The sequence below is a fragment of the Castanea sativa genome, chromosome 4 (assembly GCF_040712315.1).
Source record: "Castanea sativa cultivar Marrone di Chiusa Pesio chromosome 4, ASM4071231v1".
NCBI classification, from domain to species: Eukaryota; Viridiplantae; Streptophyta; class Magnoliopsida; order Fagales; family Fagaceae; genus Castanea; species Castanea sativa.
The window spans coordinates 3157963-3179726 of NC_134016.1; the positions used below are offsets into that span (position 1 = coordinate 3157963).

General features: G+C 33.7%; 1 protein-coding gene and 1 pseudogene across 1 annotated transcript; one reads left to right on the forward strand and one right to left on the reverse strand.

The window, feature by feature from the left end:
- The first annotated feature begins 500 nt into the window (after nucleotides 1-500).
- Nucleotides 501-6139, forward strand: LOC142631197 (putative disease resistance protein RGA3; annotated as a pseudogene).
- A 10273-nt stretch (nucleotides 6140-16412) lies between these two features.
- Nucleotides 16413-19079, reverse strand: LOC142630944 (disease resistance RPP13-like protein 4). The gene has a single exon (XM_075805007.1). The coding sequence runs from the start codon at nucleotides 18921-18923 to the stop codon at nucleotides 16848-16850; it is 2076 nt and encodes a 691-aa protein (XP_075661122.1). The 5' UTR covers nucleotides 18924-19079; the 3' UTR covers nucleotides 16413-16847.
- Between the last annotated feature and the right edge of the window lie 2685 nt (nucleotides 19080-21764).

Genomic DNA, 21764 nt, shown 5'->3' on the forward strand with positions numbered 1-21764 from the left:
CTAAAAATTGCATTGTTAGACCCTAAAACTTAATAAGACTAGACAATCTTGAGTCAAATTAGGTTACAGTTCGACTTAAAATTAGATTAAAATTAGGATTGGGTTCAAATCAAAAGTATTTGAATTTAAACAAGCCCTTATTTTTTTTAGTTATATAAAAAAATCAACATAAGTTCGGATTAATCTAGGAGCCCCATATCTTTTTAACCTAAATATAAAAATAAAAAAATTTGATGAGAAATATTAAAAATTATTTAATCAACTAATTAGTAACATGAAAACTAATAAAAGTATATATCCAATGTAGGGGTGGACTATACAAGATTAATTAGTCGTATTTAAGCAGTATTTCAACAAATTGCAACTAAAATGAGAAGAAAATTGTAAATTAATTTTCATAAATACATATTTTCAAAACTAAATAATGACTCGATTTTTAATTTTATTTTTTTGGGAGTTTTGGTGAACAGGTTTTGCAACAGAAGAAAGCCAGGTTTTGTTTGGCCTTTTGCTCCTTTTACACCACATTTCTTTCCTAGTTCCCAAATACTTCCTTCATATCGCTGACTGATCAGAGCACCGAAGGAAAGATGGCTGATGATATTCTCGCTGGTGCTGTTGCTGAGGCAATGCTGAAGAAGGTGATTTCAGTTACTACTGAGCAGATCTGCCTTGCTTGGGGTTTCAAGGAGGAGCTCACACAGCTTCGTGACTCATTCGAAACGATTCTAACTGTGCTGGATGATGCGAAGAGGAGGCAAGTGAGAGAAGAGTCGTTGAGGCTTTGGTTTCAGAGGCTTGCAAATATTGCTTATGAGGCGGACAGCGTGCTGGATGAGCTAGCTTACGAGATTCTCCGGCGAAAGGTGGAGATTCGAAACCAAATGAAGAGAAAAGTATTCTTCTTCTTTACATTTTCAAATCCCATCGTATTCTATTTCAAGATGGACAACAAAGTTAAGACTATTGGTGAATTGCTAAAGAGAATTAATGATGAAGCAAATCAATTTGGACTTGCTAGAATGGAACCAATCGATGCAAATCCTGAGATTATCCCAAACCGAGAGACAGACTCCTTTGTTGATCATTCAGAAATTGTAGGAAGGGAAGATGATGTCTCAAGAATTGTAGACTTGCTGGTCAATGCAACCAGTCATCGACTCTCGGTCATTCCTATAGTAGGAATGGCAGGTATGGGAAAGACAGCTCTAGCACAACTAGTGTACAATCATGATCTAGTATCGGGACATTTTGATAAGAAAATATGGGTATGTGTCTCCGATGATTTTGATGATAGAAGGATTCTAGGAAGGATTCTAGAACATCTTACTGGTAACTCAAGTCAGTTAGGAACAAAAAATGCAATACTTGAAAAACTTCAAAAAGAGTTAGGTGGAGGAAGATATCTTCTAGTCCTTGATGATGTATGGAATAAAGATTGTGTAAAATGGGTTGCTTTAAAAATTTGTTTGGTAGGAATTAATTCAAATATTGGAAACTGTATTATTGTAACAACCCGCAGTAACACCGTGGCAATGATCATGAGGACACTTCCCGTATTACATTTGGGAAGACTTTGTGAGGCTGATTGTTGGTCCATAATTAGAAAAAAAGTATCTCATAGTGAAGGAGTTCCACTAACTCAAGATTTGGAGGATATTGGAAGGGATATTGCCAAAAAAATGTGGAGGGGTCCCATTTGCTGCAAATGTCTTAGGAGGGTCGATGTGTTATAAAAAGGAGGAAAGTGAATGGTTAGCAATTCGAGACAATGAAATTTGGAATTCCCTAGATGGTGGCAATGAAATGCTATCAATATTAAAATCGAGCTACGATCATCTTCCATCACCATCTCTTAAACAATGCTTTGCATATTGTTCAATTTTTCCTAAAGATTATGAGATTAACAAGGAAGAATTAATTCAGCTCTGGATGGCTGAAGGGTTCCTTCAACCACCTCAACAAAGTTCTTCGGTGATGGAGGATACTGGTGACAGGTATTGTGATATATTGTTGGCGAATTCATTATTTGAAGTTGTACAAAAGGATGTGTATGGTCATATTATCAATTACAAGATGAATAATTTGATGCATGATTTTGTGCTCTCTGTTTCAAGATTTGAGACCCGAATATGGAAGGGAGATTTTGTGGATGATATAATAAACATACGACGATTAGTCATCCAATCTACCGGAGAAACTATACCATTTTCAAGAGACAAAGTTAGGAAATTGCATACGTTGGTTTTAGAAAATGCTACGCTTGGGGACACATTATCAGATTTTAAATGCTTACGTGTTCTAAAATTATATGGGAAATCTGTTCGAGAATTGTCGAGTTCTGTTGGCCAGTTAATACATTTGAGGCTTCTCAACATCTCACAAACTTCCATCGAAGCATTACCGAAGTCCATCACCAAGCTCTACAGTCTGCAAACTTTGAGAATTGAATATTGCCATCATCTCAAAGAGCTTCCAGAAGATCTAATAAATTTGATTAACTTGAGACATATTTGTGTTGATCGTGATTACATCAAGCAAACACCTAAAAATATGGGGAAGTTGATTTGTTTGCAAACATTGCCATTTTTTTCTGTGTGTCAAGATGCAGGTCTTCAGATCAAAGAATTAGGAAACTTAGACCAACTTAGAGGAGAATTAGACATCTACAATCTGCAGCACGTGAAAGATAAAAAAGAAGCCCAGAGTTCAAATTTAGAAGGGAAGGCAAAAATACACAAGTTGAGATTTTTTTGGAGTCGGGACAGAGAATACAACAACAATAACGATGAAGAGGTGTTGGAAGGCCTCCAACCTCATCAATCTTTAAAAAGCTTAACAATTGAAGGCTTCCAAGGAAAGGCATTCCCATCTTGGTTGTTGACAACTCGTGATGCTGCAGTTAATTTGTTGCTTTTTGAAAATTTGATTGATATCAATTTAAGGTATTGCAGTTCATGTAAAGAAGTTCCCACTCTCGGACATCTACCCTGTCTCAAGGTTCTTCAGATTATAGGAATGTGTAATGTAACGTGTATAGGAACGAGGTTTTATGGCTTTGATTCTGAGAGTACCACAACTATATTTTTCCCTGCGTTGAGAAGACTAGAATTGAAGCAGATGTACAACCTAGTTGAATGGAAAGATGCGTCGGAGCTGGCAACTGCAGGTGTGGTGTTTCCTTGTCTTGAGGAGCTGACCATTGAAGAGTGTCACCAATTGATAAGTGCTCCATGTGATTTTCCATACCTTCAAAAGTTATGGATCTCTAAAATCAGGAGCATGGCATTCAAAAATATTAGCAGCAAGCTCACGACACTCACATCCCTCTATATTAAAAATTTGTCAGAACTTGCAAGTCTGCCCGAGCAACTTCTCCAAAACAATAGAGGTCTAATGTCTCTACAGTTACGGAGGTGTCATGAGTTAGAGACCATCTATCAAGATGCATTGCCAATCATCCTTGTTCTGAAGGAATTCATAGCAGAAAGTTGTCCTAATCTAAGGTCTCTCCCAAGTATACTAGGCATTGCGCCCTCTCTTCGTTGCTTGGAGATATCATGTGGTGATGAAGTTTTATCAATTGAGCCACAATTATGTGTGTCTCTTTCAATATTGATGATAAAAGAGTGTCCTAATCTGACGTCAATTCCGAATCTACAAGAATTATATTCTCTTGTCCAATTAGAAATAGAGAATTGTCCTAAGCTAATATCTGTTCCAAATCTACTAGGACTAAATTCTATTTCCTCTTTAAAAATAGATAATTGTCCTAATTTGATATCCATTCCAGATTTAAGGGGACTAGATTCTCTTTCCTCTTTAGAAATATTCAATTGCCAAAAGTTGACGTGTTTGCCAGAGGGGTTAGAGGGCCTCTATAAGTTGGAGACTTTGGCGATTGGTGGCTTTTGTGAGGAGCTCGAAACTTTCCCAAGTCTCAGTTCCATGATCTCACTTAAACAGCTATATTTGTATGGGTGGACTAAACTCAACTCTCTCCCAGATGAAATTAAAATTTTCACTGCCCTTACAAGTTTATGGATAGCTGAATTTCACGGAATAGAAGCTTTGCCTGACTGGTTGGGCAGCCTTTCTACTCTTGAAGAGCTTTGTTTGAATACATGTAACAACCTGATGTATCTGCCCGAATTCAAACCCCTCACCAAATTAAAAGTTATTAATTGTCCTAAATTAAAGGAAAGATATGCAAAGAAGACTGGAGAAGGTGTCCGCATATATTGATTAAAGGAAAGAAATGCAAAGGGAAGCTGCAGATATTTTGATGTCTCCTGTCAAACAAAAATGACCCAGAATTCCAATAACACAAAAACGATGTGGTAAGTCCATCTGAACCTGATCTTCTACTCTTCCTCTTCTCTTTTAGATTCCTCTCTCCCTCTAAGAACAAAATACCAAATGCCTTGTGTTTCTTTCCCTAGTATATACTCGCATTCCTCGTATAATTAATAAGATGTGCCTGTAGGTTTCTTTGATTTTTGTTATCCATCTGGGTGAAGAACTGAAATGCAAGTCATGTCCACACGACCTCAGGTATTTCAATTTCTATCTTTCCCAATGTCTTTCTTCACTTTCATCATAACACAATATAAGAGAATTTATTTGTTTTAAAAAATAAAAAAAATAAACAATAATTGTGCATGACTGATATTTGAGTTTTAACTTTTCCTCTTTTTTCTTATAAATTTTTTAAGGCTGACCTAAGAATTGCATAATATTCGAAAGTTTTAGTTTTATTGTTATCTGACTTTGTAGCATAACATGGATCGCCAATATATACTCACCTTCCTTGTGCAATTCACAAATTTTGTGGATGATGTAATTGTAGGGTTATTTGATGGCTGCTGTCCAACTAGGGGAAGAGCTGAAATGCATTCATGTGCAAACAAGTTCAGGTATTTCAATTGCTCCTTTTGCTCAAGGCTTGTCCCCCCTTTTTCAACATAACAAATGCTAGATTTATTATTATTTTTTCTAATAGTTAAATTCAATTTAGATAAAAGTATGTACACTTATGCACGGTGAAAAAAATAATAATACACTTGTTCATGTTGAACATAGAACTGTGCTTCAATGAACATTCAAAGTTTTTTTCCATGTTCGTTTAATGGTTGACCTGATAGTTGCATAGTTTTCTGTTAGTCTAGCTTTAAAGTTGTAGTCACAGTCTTGGCATTATATGATGAGCATCTTGAACTCCTTCATCACACTTGAGAGCTTCCGAAACAGCATATATTATATGGAATCTTCAAAATCAAGATTCGGAACATCTCCCCAGGAGACAAATTTTTGTAAGAAAAAGATCAGTAAAGAAAATGGGCGATCTTGCTAGTGAATAAATGTCATTGTGTTAAAGATGTTTATAAATCAACAACAGTAATAGGGATAACAAAATAAGATAGTTGTACCTAGGACTAATTAGGGCAGCAATTGTAGGAACCCCTTTTTTTCTGTCATTTTTAATCAATTCCATAGTTTGTAAAATATAAAAGGTGAGTTTGTAAGTCTTGGTTTTTGCATCTTTTTCATGTTCAATTTCTGATATTGGTAGTTTATATTATTTATGTCATTGCATCTTTGGATGGTATTTCAAAAGTTTTAATCATTGGTTGATGTAGCATTTCTTTTGTTATAAGAGTCAATGGTAGCTTTTGATTTGCGCAGGTTTCTTCCCCATTGTTGAGGATAGTTGATATAAAACCACATTTTTGGGTCTCTTCTTGTAGTGAGCTAACAACTAAGCCCTAGTTTTTTATCAGCCAAACTTTGACGCCTAAGCACATTCTTAGATGGAGGCATCATACTTGAGGATGTTTGAACTTTGGCAGAACGTTGGGGCAACTTTTTCTCTCCATAAAAGCTGCATTTTGCGATACAAGAATGCTACCATCCAGAAGCAAAGGAAGAGGTCCAATCCCGTCTTAAGGAGATGCTCTTTGGTGTTTAGCTAAGTGGAAGGTTTTTTAGTGGTCGAGAATTTGTTGGAAGTTGCTGCCATGTGATGCTCACTTTACAGCGAAAGCTGGATATTTCTTATTGGTTTCTGCCAAAATGGTTAAGAATTGCATAGAGTGTATGGGCAATGTTATTTTGATTACTATCTGATTGGAGTTAATTAAAATTTGTGAGTTCCATCAAATCTCATCTTCTTATCTTCTGATTTCTCTTTTTTAATAAAATTTATCCTTCATGATTTATTTATTTTATCTACTCTGATTTTATTGATATTATGGAATGTGAAATTTGCTGCAGTGGGTTGGCAATTTTATCTCTTCGGTATTTGGTACTTATTGGATGCAAGAACCATGTTTATTTGCTGAAAATGGTTGCCATGCCTCAGCTGATGAAATTGCAATGCTTGTCCATTCATACCTGGCCCATGTTAAAGGAAAGATGTGCCAAGGGCATCATCATAGAGTGGTCCAAAGATGTACTTACATATGATTGGTAAGGTTTCTTAAACTTTATACTTTTCTTTGATACTCTAATTTATATAAAAATAATTGCCTAATTTCTTCCTTGCTAGTGACAACACATCTATTGTGTTCAGTTGGAGGAACAATTATTTTATTATATGGAGTTTGATAGAAGTTTATTACATTTGGTAAGTTTTATTATATATATTGGTCATGCCAATTATCCTGTAAACCCTACGTGCTGTTTCCTCAGAGGTTTTTAAAAAAAAAAATTAAAAATTTTTTTTTTCCTGTTCTTGTTGAAATATGTTTGGGTTTTGTCTTGCACTAAATACAGTAATTAGGAGGGTGCAAAGCTGATGCCTGTGCCAACATAGAATGCCTGACCACATAATTTTTTTGTTTTGTTTTTGACTAGTTTTGGCCTTACGTGGAGAGGAAATTGAAGATTTGAACCACTTACCTTTGCTTCATGAGGTGTGATCCCCAATTGATTCTGCTACCCCTAGGAGTGATGCCTCCCAAAACATGGGAGTTGCAAAGTTTTATTGTCTACATTAAAAGGAGGATGTTTTATATAATATCATAGAAAGCCGGTTGTGAGTCTATACATACTGATTGCATTTTTTGTAATTCACTTGGCTACTTAGTGCCCTTTTTGCATGAAGTTACTCTTGGTTATCAAAAAAAAATATATATATATATATACTGACTTCCTACTTTTTCTTGCAAGGAAGATTCCAATCCCTAGAAGTCCAGAATCTGACAGGATTGTGTGGCTGGGGGAGAAATCTGGCAATTTTTCTGTTGACTCAGCCTATTGGTTTAGCCACCATCACAAGTTTTTTAAGCTCACGCACTGGCAGCAAGATTTGGTTTAAATGTTGAAAGCTGTGTTCTGTGGTCAGGGGGTTGAAATTGAACCCCATTTTTCAAAGTGTCCTATTGCTAGAATGACATGGTTTGGAGTTGGTCAAACTTTTGGTTGAGCCTCCAAATCAGTTGGTCATTAGTGGAATGAACACTGGGCTATTTACTTTGCTGGCTGCAGTGATTGTGGATGTGATTTGGAGACTCAGAAATGCAGTTCAGTTTCAGGTTGAGAAGGGTTGTCCCGAGGTGTTGCCATTAAGAATTAATCAAAATTTCTCAAGCTTCCATGGAGCTTGACAAAATCTGGCAATTTTTCTGTTGACTCAGCCTATTGGTTTAACCACCATCACAAGTTTTTTAAGCTCACGCACTGGCAGCAAGATTTGGTTTAAATGTTGAAAGCTGTGTTCTGTGGTCAGGGGGTTGAAATTGAACCCCATTTTTCGAAGTGTCCTATTGCTTGAATGACATGATTTGGAGTTGGTCAAACTTTTGGTTGATCCTCCAAATCAGTTGGTCATTAGTGGAATGAACACTGGGCTATTTACTTTGTTGGCAGCAGTGATTGTGGATGTGATTTGGAGACTCAGAAATGCAGTTCAGTTTCAGGTTGAGAAGGGTTGTCCCGAGGTGTTGCCATCAAGAATTAATCAAAATTTCTCAAGCTTCCATGGAGCTTCAAATGTGAAGTGGCTAGAATTGAGAGAGAGAAGGCAAGTTAAATGGGAAACTCCCCAGTCAACAGAAAAATTCAATGCAGCGGAGAATAGTGGTCAAGTTTGTCTTTCTAGGTTTGTTAGGGACCACAATGGCAGAATGCTAATGGCTTGGACGACAAAAATCCCATGTTAAGAAATGCAGGTGAGGTTGTTCTTCAAGAAGAGCTAGATAAAGTCCTTATAGAGAGGGATGCTGAAGCCGTCTTATATTCAGTTGGAGGCCCTTAGAAGGCCCACGATTGGGAAATAGCTCAGTTTGCAAGATGAGTTTTAGTGGCTTTTGTAATCCATAATATACTTTCCTTGACCAAATCCAAGACAGGGCAATAAGGATAGGTGCAATTTTCATTTCCTCCCCCCACCCCTACTTATAAAAAATTTCTCAAGTCTTGCAAACTTTTAGTGTGAGTTTGTAACTTTAGATGTCATTTCATCCATTTCATGTTGATGTTCTGAAATCTGTGGTTTTCAATTGTTGATATGATTATGTTAGAATTATAATTAAATTATTAAATTCACAATTTTTTAATAACTTAAGCTTTCGGGACAATTGGTAATTAATCTTGATATCAGAGCATGAAATCCTAAGTTTGTTCCCTACTTTACTCTATGTCCTATTTAAAATGTTAAAAATCTCATGTTTTGGGCCCCACTTATTAAGGGGGAGTCTTGGCCCACACATGAGGGGGAGTTTTAGAATTATAATTAAATTATTAAATTTACAATTACCTAATAGCTTACGTTTTTGGGACAATTGGTAATTTATCAATTGCATTAGTAGATAGTTTATCTCTTCCAATGTTAAAGATACTTTACAAAGCCTCCATTTTGGAACCTACCTTCTTTTGGTTACTTGAGCTTTTTGCCAACTTTGACTCCTAATTACATCCTCATTTGGAGGCAATTAAATGTTGATGATGTTGGTGCCTTTCCAGAATGGTGGGGTAACTTTATCTCTTCAAGAACTGAAGTTTAGGTGTAAGGATGCCACTACCTTCCATCTGTGCAAGAGGTACAGTCCCTTTCTATGGAAAGCTAAGTGGAAGATTTGCTAGAGTGTAGGAGGATTAATTTTAACGTTCGGCAATGTGAAGCCTTATAATACAGTCAGCTGGATTTTAATTTTATGTTCACTTGGAAAAAGAGATGGAAGTAGGCAGCCAGAGTTGTTAAGAGGTAAAAAAAACAAAACTGGTCATATTCTAGGAAAACTCATTTGATTTCTTCCTTTATTCTACTTTCAATTTAGTATACTATTTACCATATGTTTTGTTCTACCTCAAATTCATTGGTTGTTTAAGTTTTGGTGGCAACTTGACAGCAATAGGGACTTTTAAGGACCTTGCACGTGTTAGATTGGATTCTTTAAGATGATGTATCTAATCATTAATTTGATCTGTTCCATGTTTTTCATTCGGAAAATTTTCATCTTTTTCATTCTATCCTAATTAGAGTTGAGAAATAATTTGTGAGATAAATTATTTATTCTATCCTAATTAGACTTGTAGATGAACTTAAAAGTCTGATTTACTTTACTCTCTGAGGAAGGATAAATTGAGATTCATTTCAAATTGAATGAGAGGGTTATTGCATTTTTTCCTGAGATCAAATTTTAATTTTGGGTAAGTCTTATTTCTCTTGATTGGATTGCTTCAGGATTGCATTGATTCTCAAACTATGCTAATTGTTCTATAGTTTTTTTCTTTTTATTTTTTCTAAAGAATTTCTGGTTGTAGGTCAATTAGAACCATATATACACACACACACACAATATATGCAAGTGTTGATGAGTATACAGTACTCGGCATCACTACTGACAATGCAAGAAGTAAGCCTTGATTTTTCCTGCACTTACACTGTAGTTTATTCCGTTTCCAATATATATAATCAGCAATAACTTTTATTTCCTGAATATGCAGGGTTCTTGATAATTCTACCTCTTTTAAAACCTTTGTTGTTATGGTCTCTACTATTGCAGTGGCTTCAACAGTTTTCTGGACTATGAGGTACACATGTGATTAGCCTTTTTACGTTGATTATCATTATACATGCATACATACATATAGGTGTACTGTATCCTATAAAAAAGAGCAACTCAAAATTCAAATATGTTGCATTTTTTTTACTGAGATCAAGTTATGGATTTTGATAAGCCATATTACCATTTCTGTTCCAGTGAGTTTGATACCTTACTGCACACTGCAGTTTACATTCAAAGTTAGCTATCTTACACACTGATTGATTGTAGAAATCATTGTTCTATATGTTTGACTTTACCAGAGTATTTAATAATTCTATCTTCAATTAATGGATTTCCATGTGTTATCTATGGCAGTCTTTTTTTCTTGCCAGCTTTATTGTCTTAATTAAGGGCCCAACTTGTTTGGGTGCCGAGTTCGCACAAAAGTTCAGAGGATAATTTCCTACAATTTGATAAGGTAATGGGTTATGAGTGTATATCTCAGTTAGTTGACCTTTGGTTTAGAAAAAAAAAAAATTATATTTCAAAAATATGACATGAAATTTCTGTCACTTAGGTCCGCTACGGCAAAAATTGATATAAAATAGTTTGAACTACCTGTACGTTGAAAATTTCCTCAACCTTTTGGATAAAAGTGAGATGTGCATTCCTTTGTTAGAAGGCTTATCCTTGTTTGATTTGACCCTGCAGAATCACATGGAAACTTGCCCACTCGAGTAGCTGCATATATGCATGGCCATGCTGTCCTTTTAAAACTTTTTTGAATTTCAGACAAGTGGGTAAGTTCTGATTCTTGTGAATGAGGTTTTTTTTTTTTTTTTTTTGGCTGAATTTATTATGATTTATGAACGAGTTGGACCAACTAGTTTACTTGATTTTGCAAAATGCTAACAAAAAATCCACTGCACAGGTTCTACTCAATGTTAAACCAACACATACGCTAGTCCGACCATGTCTTGCTATGTCTCTCCGCTTCCATCTTTGATATCAGTAACCATTGTTGAAATTTTACTCACGACTAGAGTTTGTCCCTGGCAAGACTGAACGGTAGCTTTGAAGACTAGAGCCTATCTTTGGTTCTTATGATTTTGTGCCAACATATGGGCTGTGATTAAAGGCATGTGTTTACAGTATCCCTTTTCTTGATTTTAAGAAATTTGTTTCGAGATGCTATTAACTTTCATAGTATTGTAGATAAAGAAAGTTTATCAAAAATGATCTGCTTTGTACTTCTAGCCATTTTTAGGAATGTTTTACTTTGTACTAGTAACCATTTTCAGGACGATTGGTGTTATTTCGTTGTCATTCTTATTCATGATATACTTTATAAAAGGGCTACTCTTTGACTGACATGATTAGTCAGCAACTTTAATGGGTTTTCTGAGTTAATGTATTGTATGCAACTAGATATAAACTGATAAAAGGGTTATGTAGGGATTTGCAGTTAATTCTAATGTTCAAAATACCTAAGCTGGTTGCAAAATTCCCACAAGTCAAGGCTTATTCCTGTAATGCTCAATTGTTCTGCAAAGAAGAGAAGAAGAAAAAAAAGAGAGAATAATTTACACCAATTCCATTAAAGATTTCAAGAATGACACTCAACTTATATACTTTAGTTGAAATGACCAGGACTAGGATGAGCAGATTTGAAAATGCTACTTCCCCTTTAATCATTTATAGCCAACTTGGATGGGATGGAGGGGGTGGGAAGAGGAATAGAGGGGAGTAGAATAGAGTTGGCCATAAATTGGTTGTAATTTTTGGTGAACTTTACTCTACTCACTCTCTCTCCCTCTCCATCAAAATTGGCCATTAAGTAAATGACCAGAGCTAGTGTGAGTAGATTGGTAGACTTGAGTTCAGGTAGTTAGTCGCATTAGCATGTTAGGAAAGTTGGTAAACCCCCCATTTTGCAATTGAAGGTTAATTCATTTTTAAGGTCAAAATGGTTATTTTCTAAAATATAAAGAAGCAACGAATCATTTAACTATGAGATAAGTAAGAACTTAATTCTGCATCATTAGAATTCTTAATGATCAAAAAGACGCATTGCATGCAAAAATTGACCAAATTGAAAGATCAAGACACGCCAAGTTTGAATGATGAGAGACATTCTTCAAATTAGGTCTAAATACATGTGATTATGTATGATCAATTATAATTGGTTCTTTTTCTCAAAAAAAAAATTATAATTGGTTCTCAAGAACAATTAATTAAAATTAATCATGTGCGTCCTATTAGTTTAAGGTTAACAACAAGTTTTCCAGATAAATGTAATGGATAATGTCTCTTTTTGAATAATTAGTTCATTAACTTCCAAAAAGAATGGATTAATTGAAATTTTAGAATTCCCAATCATCCCTCAGGCTAATCTGATTATTTAGTGGCTGAAAAATTTGTTCCAAACTTGTATTTATCCTTAAAAGAAACCAGAAAATCCGGATAGATAACTTTGAAGTGGATGAGTTTTAATTGAACTCTTAAGCCTTTGAGCTCCTCCATTTATAAATAGAAGTATAATTAACACACAAAAATAAAAAATAAAAATAAAACAAATATCTTGGGTTTTCTTGATTTAATACTGAATAATCCAATTGCAAGTTCACGTATAAAATCCTAAATCTAAAGGGCAAACTATTGTTAATTGTAGTAAGTAGTAAGCATTAGAACTCATTTTGACATCGTCAGTCATGATTCTTACAATGATCCAAGTGAAGATTCAACTATCCCCAAAGTTTATAAAATTAGAAAGTTAGGAGTTTGGACTAGGCACTAAGGAATCACCCTAGGTGCCAACACCTATGAACCTGATGAGAGACGCTTTGCTTTGAAAGCCAAGATTCCTCCAAGTGCTTAAGTTCGGGGAGTTAGTCGCATTATCATCATGGTACCCAGAGGGGAGAGATAAGGTGTATGACAGTCTGAGAAAGACGTGATAACTCGAGTCTAATAATGGATTCTAGGCTATAGACAATTTTGGTCAATCTTGTCTTATCAATAATTACCAGTGATAAGGTTCTAAACGAGCCGGGTAAATGTTTAGGCTTTTTCATTTAATTTTATTTCAAATACAAGTTAAGCTTGAGCTCACCAACAAACAAAATTACATGTTCAAATTAAGTTCATTTTCTTGTTGAACAAGCTCGAACTTGTTCATAATTTCTTGTTGAACAAGCTCGAACTGCATGTTCAAATCAAGTTAATTTTTTTCTATATATACTGAAACCGTTAGAAAAATTGTTTACCCCTCACAAATATATTAATTTTGCTATGAATGGACTGTTTGTATTATCAATAAATTACAAATAATAATTTGATATCATATGAGTCTATTTATGAACTCACACAATCCAATTTTATATATATTTTTAAACAAGTAAACATTTAAAATATACTACTATATATAGTTGAATTAAGCCTAATACTTCATGAGCTTGTTCATGAATAAATTATTATGTTTAAGTTTAGTTCGTTTAATAGTCAAGCCTAAAATTTGGCTTGAGTTCAGCTTGTTTGCTAAAAAATTAAACAAAAACATATCTTTTCTCTAACCAATCTCGAGCTATGCAAAAACAACTTGGCTCATTTACAACCCTACCAATATTGTTCCCTTCTTTTTGTGGCTATCATCTTTTCCCCTTGGTTTTGTTTGTAGCTTTGTATTTCTCATGCCATGAATGAGACCAAATTTGCCTCAATTTATAGGCAAAGATTTTCAGGAAACTCAGTTCCAATATTTATGGATTTGATTACACTTGTGGTGGGAGACAGTGAGGATAGAAAAAAAAAAATTAAAAGGAAGAGAGGGATGTGGTACGGCAACTGGGTATGAGAGAGAGTGAGAGAGGGGGTCCATGAAGGAGAGTGGTACGGAGGAGAGAGAAAAACGATAAAAAAATGAATAGAATAAAAACTTAAATGAAATTAGATATAGAGTATCGAGTTTGATATAAATGTATTTATAAATGAGTTAGGGAAAATAACAAAGCATGTTTTTAAGACCAAATTTGAGTCAAATTGCATTGAGCTTGATGCTAGTGCTCTTAGCTCACTCAAAAATCAAAATGAATGGAAATTAGTGTTGCTTCTCCCCCAACATCGCGGACACCTGACAAGATTGGGTCAAGTCCCAGGTTTTTTGAAACCCAACCCAGACCCATGCTAAGGCATAATTGTCACGTCAATATATATATATAAAAACAGAGACTTCATGTGAGAGTGCATGAGGTCCTGCCACATGGCAATCTAATATTGCATTTAACCTTTTTTACCTTTTTTTATTAAGTTTTTTTAACCGTTACCTAATATATCATAGTAACTTATTTTTACTATTATATAAATTTAGCATTTTTTACCTCTTTTTATTAAGTTTTTTTTACTGTTACCCAATAGATCATAATAATTTCTTTTTATTGTCTTACCATGTTGCACTCTAATATTGCATTTAACCTTTTTTCATTAAATTTTTTTAACTATTACCTAATAAATCATAGTAACTTATTTTTACTATTATATAAAATATGAGTTGTTCTTGATGATTAGACCAAAATTAATTCACTATGAAAAACATTTTCATAGTAGACTAAACCTTATGAAAAACTCAAGCCAGTTCTTACTCTACATATTATGACCCAAGTTTGACCCTTGTCATGTGTAAATCAAAGCAAAAACTCTTACCCTCTTACAAACTCTCTTCTTCTTTCCCACGTATAGGTGATACTTCTAGAAAATCTCATCCTCATGAAATCATGTCTTCATTTTTCCCAAATTTCAATTCAATATGCTTTTGTCTATTAATAATTTTCTATGCAATTTATGCAGACTAATTCTCTGTCATAGACCAGTGCAACAAAAATATATATAAATCTTAAGATCCATGAGGTTGCTGAAATAATTGACAAGTGCATATTTCTAAAATTTATAATAACAAAAAAATCTAATAAATATCATATACTATCTCACAAAATGCCATTAACTTAATATTTTCTTTTAAAAAATTCAATGATAGGAATGGTAAAAAACATGATCCTATACAAGAAATACCAAAAATACATGCAAAAAAATTTTCATAGGAGGATTTATCTTTAAATATCATGAAGACAATAGTAAAGATAAAATACATTGAATGAGATCCTACGAAATAGGTTTGTTAATCATTTCAATTTATACTCATCATTTACGTAAAAAAATAATCATACATCATATTATTTACATTAAAAATAATAATACATGTTAATTTCAAAGTTCATTGCAAGATGTGAATTGCTAGGGTATTGCAATAATAAGTAATATTAATACAACAATAGGTTAGTATTACATTTTATGCGTACTTTGTGAAAGGAATGTCAAACCACAAGCAAAATCATTTTGATATGCAAAATGTGAAACAAAAATAAATCTTTCTATCCCAAAGTTAGAGGCACTCACATTAACTACATATTCTCTAAATATTTATAATATATTTATCTCACTATAACTACTATATATATGCAATTGCAAACTACTTCAGATATATGATTCAAATTGAAGTTTTTGATGCAACTATCAAAACAAATTTTGTGATATTTGATTGAGATGCTGAAAAAATTCTAATTGAATCTACAAGATATTTTGCTGAAAAATAAATTGAGGTACAACTTATTTAAAATATTGTAAAAATATTGATACTAGAGAACGGATTCCACGTTATTTGAAAAAAAAAATTAGGAAAAAAATGGATTTCTCTACTTCATTTGAATGAATTCAATCTAAAAGATGGTTTTGAAAATTACATAGTTGCTAAGATTTTTGATGCACCTTCAAATGATAAAAAGGTATAGAAGCTAAAAAAAATGCACAATTTAATATGCTATATTAATTCTTTTTCCTGCACTATTCCAAAATTAACAAAAATAAAAAAAATAAAAATATTTACAAAAAATTGTAATTTCATTGAAATTTAATATAAATACAAATACTATGAAAAATCTTAGCGACAAAGTCCAAATTTTGTAAGATCCAATTAAAAATTTCTCGATGCTAATTCATTAGTGATTAACACAAATGATGCAACAAAAGGAAAAAAATAATGAAAGCTCAAAAATTGAACAAATATGGATGGATTAAACTTCAAGCGTTGAAAATAAAGAAACTGATGATGATAACAAGCATCACCATACCTTAATAACAAAGATTGAAGAAAAAAAAAAAAAAAAAATCAAATCGTAATGAAGCTTTTTATTACATCATATAATAAAAATCAATAATATAGAATTAATTAATATGCTCTTATCACTTTTTATTATACAATATTACTCCAAGTTGTTTTAATTATTGCTCATTACTTGAACAAAATAATTATAATAGATATATGTGAGCAATTTAAAATTGTTACTTTTTATAATGAACTCATTACTAACAAAGTTTTATAATAAATATGCTATAATATATGTCTAATATTATCCAAAAACAAATTTACATAAAACATTACAACAGCATTCATGCATTGCACGGAAAACTTACTAGTTCTTCTAAGTTCTAATGCAACCAAACTGAATAGCTTATTCTTGGAGTAAAGAAGGCTATTATGCAGTTCAATAAAATCCATTAAAACATAGAAATTATAGCGCAGGAATAAATTGAAAGAGAACTAACCAGACACAAATAACATTTTATATTGTCAATATTTTAAAGAGGAAAAAAAACCAGTTGAATTCGTAATTTATTGCTGACATTGCTCAAAGCGTCCGCCACACTCCATCATCGCACTGGTCATAATCAAGATTACGGCAGGCAACATTCTCCAAGAAAATCAAGTTTGGGAATGATTCATGCAGTGCTTCCCAATTCATATTAAATTCATCTAAGTACTTCAAAATTCAAATGTAAAATCTCAACCGCCCACTTATCATTTCCCTTCTGAACAAAATTTTTGAGTTCTCCTCCTCTGATGTAAAGTGTTTTTAGGTTCTTAAGCTTTTCGGGTATCAGCCAATTCGGTGATTCTCTGTGAGGCAAGCACTGAAGTTTGAGCTTCTCCAGTGTTGTTGGAAGCTCCACCAGTGTCTCAGGATCTCTTGTTTTCAGTAGACTGGGGATGCGTTTGCTTAGTCTTCTAGTTGGTCTTGATGCTCCACTGTCTTGCCCTCTATTATCTGAGTTCACGGTGCTCGCTGGTTTTGGCGCAGCATTTTCTTGCTCTGGTTTTGGCACAGCATTTTCTTGCTTCATACCCCATGCTATTCCTAGCTTCCGAAGCACCTTCAACTTGCTTAGAGAGCGTAGCTCTTCTTCTGTGGGGAAATCCCTGCTGCTTGTATTGATGCTCAAATTGCTCAGCCTCTCCAATCCTATCAAATCTTCAAGAGTACATGATCTTCCTCCACTTTTCAAATTACCAATTAGAAACCCCTTAAGGACTTCAAGTTTTGAGAGATGCGCTATCCTCTTGGGTATGCCATCTAGTAAGTAACATTCAGAAATATCCAAGCGTGTCAGCTGCTTGAGTAAGTCTATCCAATCTGGAAGTGCCTCCAGATTGTGACAAGCTTTGAGATCTAAGATCGTCAAATTTGTTAGCTTGCATACAGATTTGGGAAGCTCATTAATTCTAGAGACTCCTTGTAGGCTTAAAAGCCTTAAACATTTCATATTCATCATCGCTTTTAAGAAGTCAATACTTTCTACTTCAATGTGATACTCACCTGAGCTTTGCCACCTTCCCAAATAAAGAACATTGACATTTTTCATCTTTGAAAACCAGTCCACAATGTTGTCTTTATTCTCCTTTAGTAATGATTCAAGTCTCCAATCAGGAAAAGGCTCATTAAAATTGAATAGAGTTTGCAGCTTTTCTGGATCAAATTTACGACTACTTGATAAAATCTGGTCCGAAGATCCATCCTCAGCCTTTAATAAAAATAACCTGCTACATAGAGAAGAATTTGCGGTTGGATTCCCATTAAAATCATAATCAAATAACCCAGCATCCTGGGCAAGCATAATAACCACACAGCGCACTCGAGGCAGCATCTTAAACCTGTCTGCAACCAGTTTGCGCCTTTGCTTAACAGGCTCAATAAAGCCCTTCGCCATGAGTTCTATAATAATCTCATCAGCAACATCTTCAGTAGCAGGAGAATCCACTAAACGCTCTCCGACCCACCAATCTATCAAAAGCCTCCTCTTTACAACCTCATTCTCCGGAACCACAGCAAAGCACAACAAGCAGTGCTTCAGCTTAGTATTAAGCTCCTCAAAAGCTTCCTGCAATTCAGTGAAAACCGAGCTACGTAGAAACTTATGATTAATGTGTAAGATAGGCAATTTTTCATCAACCTCACTATTGGACAGTTTCTTCCATGTATATCGACGAACATCAGAACTTGTAGAGGCCATGTCGCTTGGCAATGATGGAATGTGGAACCTCAACTTCATGACATGGTTCTCCAGTGAGCTAATCATGTCTCGAACTTGCTTGGTTGTGAAGGAACCACTAGTAGTTTGCTCAAGTTTCTTGACGATTTCAGTGATGCCTTGTTCAAAGTTCTTGATTGGTTTTTTAACAAGGTCTTGGTGACAGCGGAAATCGTCTCTCATTTGATTGAGATCTTTGTTTAACTTATCAAATTGATTGCACATAAAAGCATAGTCATCGTTATGGGCATGACTGTTTCTGTTATTGAAATTGCTGCTGCCACTACTGCTGCTAGCTCCATTGTTATTGCCACCACACTTGGGGATAGAGTGCTTGACTTCAGACACACGACCAAGCAAGGTGACATAGGCATCGGTAATTTTCTCAATGGCTGAGGTTTCGTCAGGATTGATTTGAGAAAAGAGTTCCTCATATGAAGACATGGTTAAGTGAACAAAGTGAAATGGAAAGATGTAACAAGTGAGAAGAGAGCCTAGACACAGCACATATTGGCACATTCAACAAACAAACAATAAAATCATAGGAGTCAATATAAGCATCATATAGATATACACAATTGCAGTAGCACGGATCAAACACATGTTGATTATATTAGTTTCTGAACAGAGTTTAGTTACAAACTTGGTTATAACCTAAACTACAGCTCCTACTAAAAAATTTAAATGACTATATATTTTAAAAATCAAACCATTGAATTACATGTTTTTCTTATTCTTAACACACATGTCAAATTCCGTGACAATCGGATGTTATTTACTATTTGATTCATAAGCTTATTTTTTTATGCATAATTTTAAATTACAAAAACTTAAAATTTAAATATTTGATAGATTACATAGCTATTGATCTTTGATCTTTTGAAAATTTTGCAAGCATAGATGATATAAGGGGAAAAAAAAAGAAGTAATTTAATGGTAAATTTGTCAAAATCCACGTCCAATAAAAGAATATTAAGTGAAGTTGGAGCCTTAAGTCAAGAGGCACTATAGATCCTACACCCTAATAGGGTCATTGTAATTAGACAAAATGCTAGCCTTGTAGTCCAGCCGGCCAAACCACGTAATTCTCTTTATATTCTCGCTTTAGCTACTCTCTACAATAGGAGTCCCTTTGGAAACAGCTTAGTTATCTGAAACTGAAAATTTGTTGCTAACAAATTATAGATAAAGCAAAAAACTGAAATAGTAACGTGAGCCCCGTAAATAGTACAAAAAATCACAATAAAATTCATAAATAGTAACAAAAATAAGCCTAAAAAAAAAAAACCCCCCTTTTCGGCAATGCGAAACGCCACCCTTGTTTCTTTTATTTCAACAACACATGAACTATATAACCGCAAATACATCACAGTCTTGGTCTATGAAAATAAAACCCCACGAATGTAAGGAAAACAAAACAAACAAACAAAGGACTTTTAGATAAGAAACATACGATTTCGACTCTATCATGTAATTTCATAAATTTAAAAAAAAAAAAAATAGCGTGAAAATAAGACATTCCGTACTACTTAGCTTCTCACTTTTCAAACACAATTTGTTTTCAAAAAGATAAATAAAAATTACCGAGGAGTGAGGATGGTCTCTGCTCTGAATATCTCTCCGGCGGCGTGGATTGGAATATATATACGCCTATTTATCACCTCCCACTTTACCACCCAATCACCACACTATCACAACAGCGACTAAACTTTTCTGATCCGTTTCTACCAACCAGCTCTACCACTTCACTCTGAGTCAATTCAAGTCAATGGACAGTAGGACAAAGCAGAGCAGAGCACTGCACTAAACAAAACATTATATAATTCAATAGTTCCAATCGTAACAATAAAAGAAGCGGAATTTGAATAGTTTATTAAGTATTATACAGTTGTTAGGACAAAAATAGCCAAATATCACTTTTTTTTTTGAAGTTATTTGTATTTTACTGTTTGAAAAATATTTAGTGATACTACTTTTTTTTTTTTAACTCGAGTATTTTGATATAGAACTCGAATTTACAAAAACTAAGGGCATGTTTGATGAGACAGTTTGAATAATATTGTTTGAGTGTTTTTGATATATTTACGGGTGAAAAGGTGTGTTGAAATGTATGCGTAACACTCTGTTTGTTTCAGCAATGATATTTTTTAGAAAATGAGTCATTTTTCAAGAAGTATTTTTTATAAAACTATCTCATTTTTCAATATTTGGTAGCAACTTTAAATGAGTTGAAAAACATCTTAACTTCCCTTAATTAGCTTATTATGAAATATAGTTGTTTTTCAAAAAAATTTAATAGAAAACAATCTCTAGAAATAAGTTATACTTTTTATGTTGACCAAAGATAGTTTTTAGTTGACTCATATTTTTTTATGCTACCCAACATTGAAAAATATGAAAAACTATCTTTACACAAGATTTTCTATTGAAACAAATGGAGTGACATGTGTTTAAAATGTGTTGTTTTGTGTTTGAACTTTGCTGCCAAATAGTCCCTAAGTATCTTTAAAAAGTTCGCTTGGAACTCGAGTTTATGAAACTCAAGTTTTTTGTGATATAATACTTAGGCTCGTTTACCAAACGTATTTAAAAATAAAAAATTATTGTTTGAAAACATTTGTTAAAATATATGTAATTGAAAAAATATATAAAAATACGTATAATATTATTTAAAAACTAAAAATGGTGGTTTAAAAACACATGCCAAACACCCTTATTGCCTCTGTTTCAAACACTTCCACTACCTTTTTCACTACTTTTTACAATTGTTGACTATCTTCCATCCCACGTGATCCTGACAAAAGAAAGAAAAAAGAGAAACCCACAGCTGGAAGCCAATGAGAAAACTGGAAGAATAAAAAACAAAACTGGAATCCAACGAGGAAAAAAAATAGATAGAAGTTGAAAAAATTAAAAATTAAAAGAGATAGAAAGGCGTGCTGTGGAAGTCAACAATTGTGGCTGTGCGAGTGCTGTGGAAATAGGGAATTGCTTCTTGCATGGTACTCGAGTGTTTTAAACTTGAGTAACACTGCACTCTCCTCTTCTCCCACATAATCAATAATCGAGTTCTCAATTCCGTGTGGCATTTTTCTAATACTAATAAATTTTCTTAAACTCGAGTCCATGTCAAACTTGAGTTTTAAAAATGTGATACATTGCTAAATATTTTTCAAACAATGATAAAACATTAATAATTTCAAAAAATAGTGAAATTTGGCTATTTTTGCTTATTTGTGAGCATCGGTATCCACGTTGAAGAAGGACACCATTTTAACTAATCGAATTTATAATTCACTTGCATCAAGATGTAAAGTAAAAAATGTATGAAAATATATAGTTGTTACAATAATTGTGTAA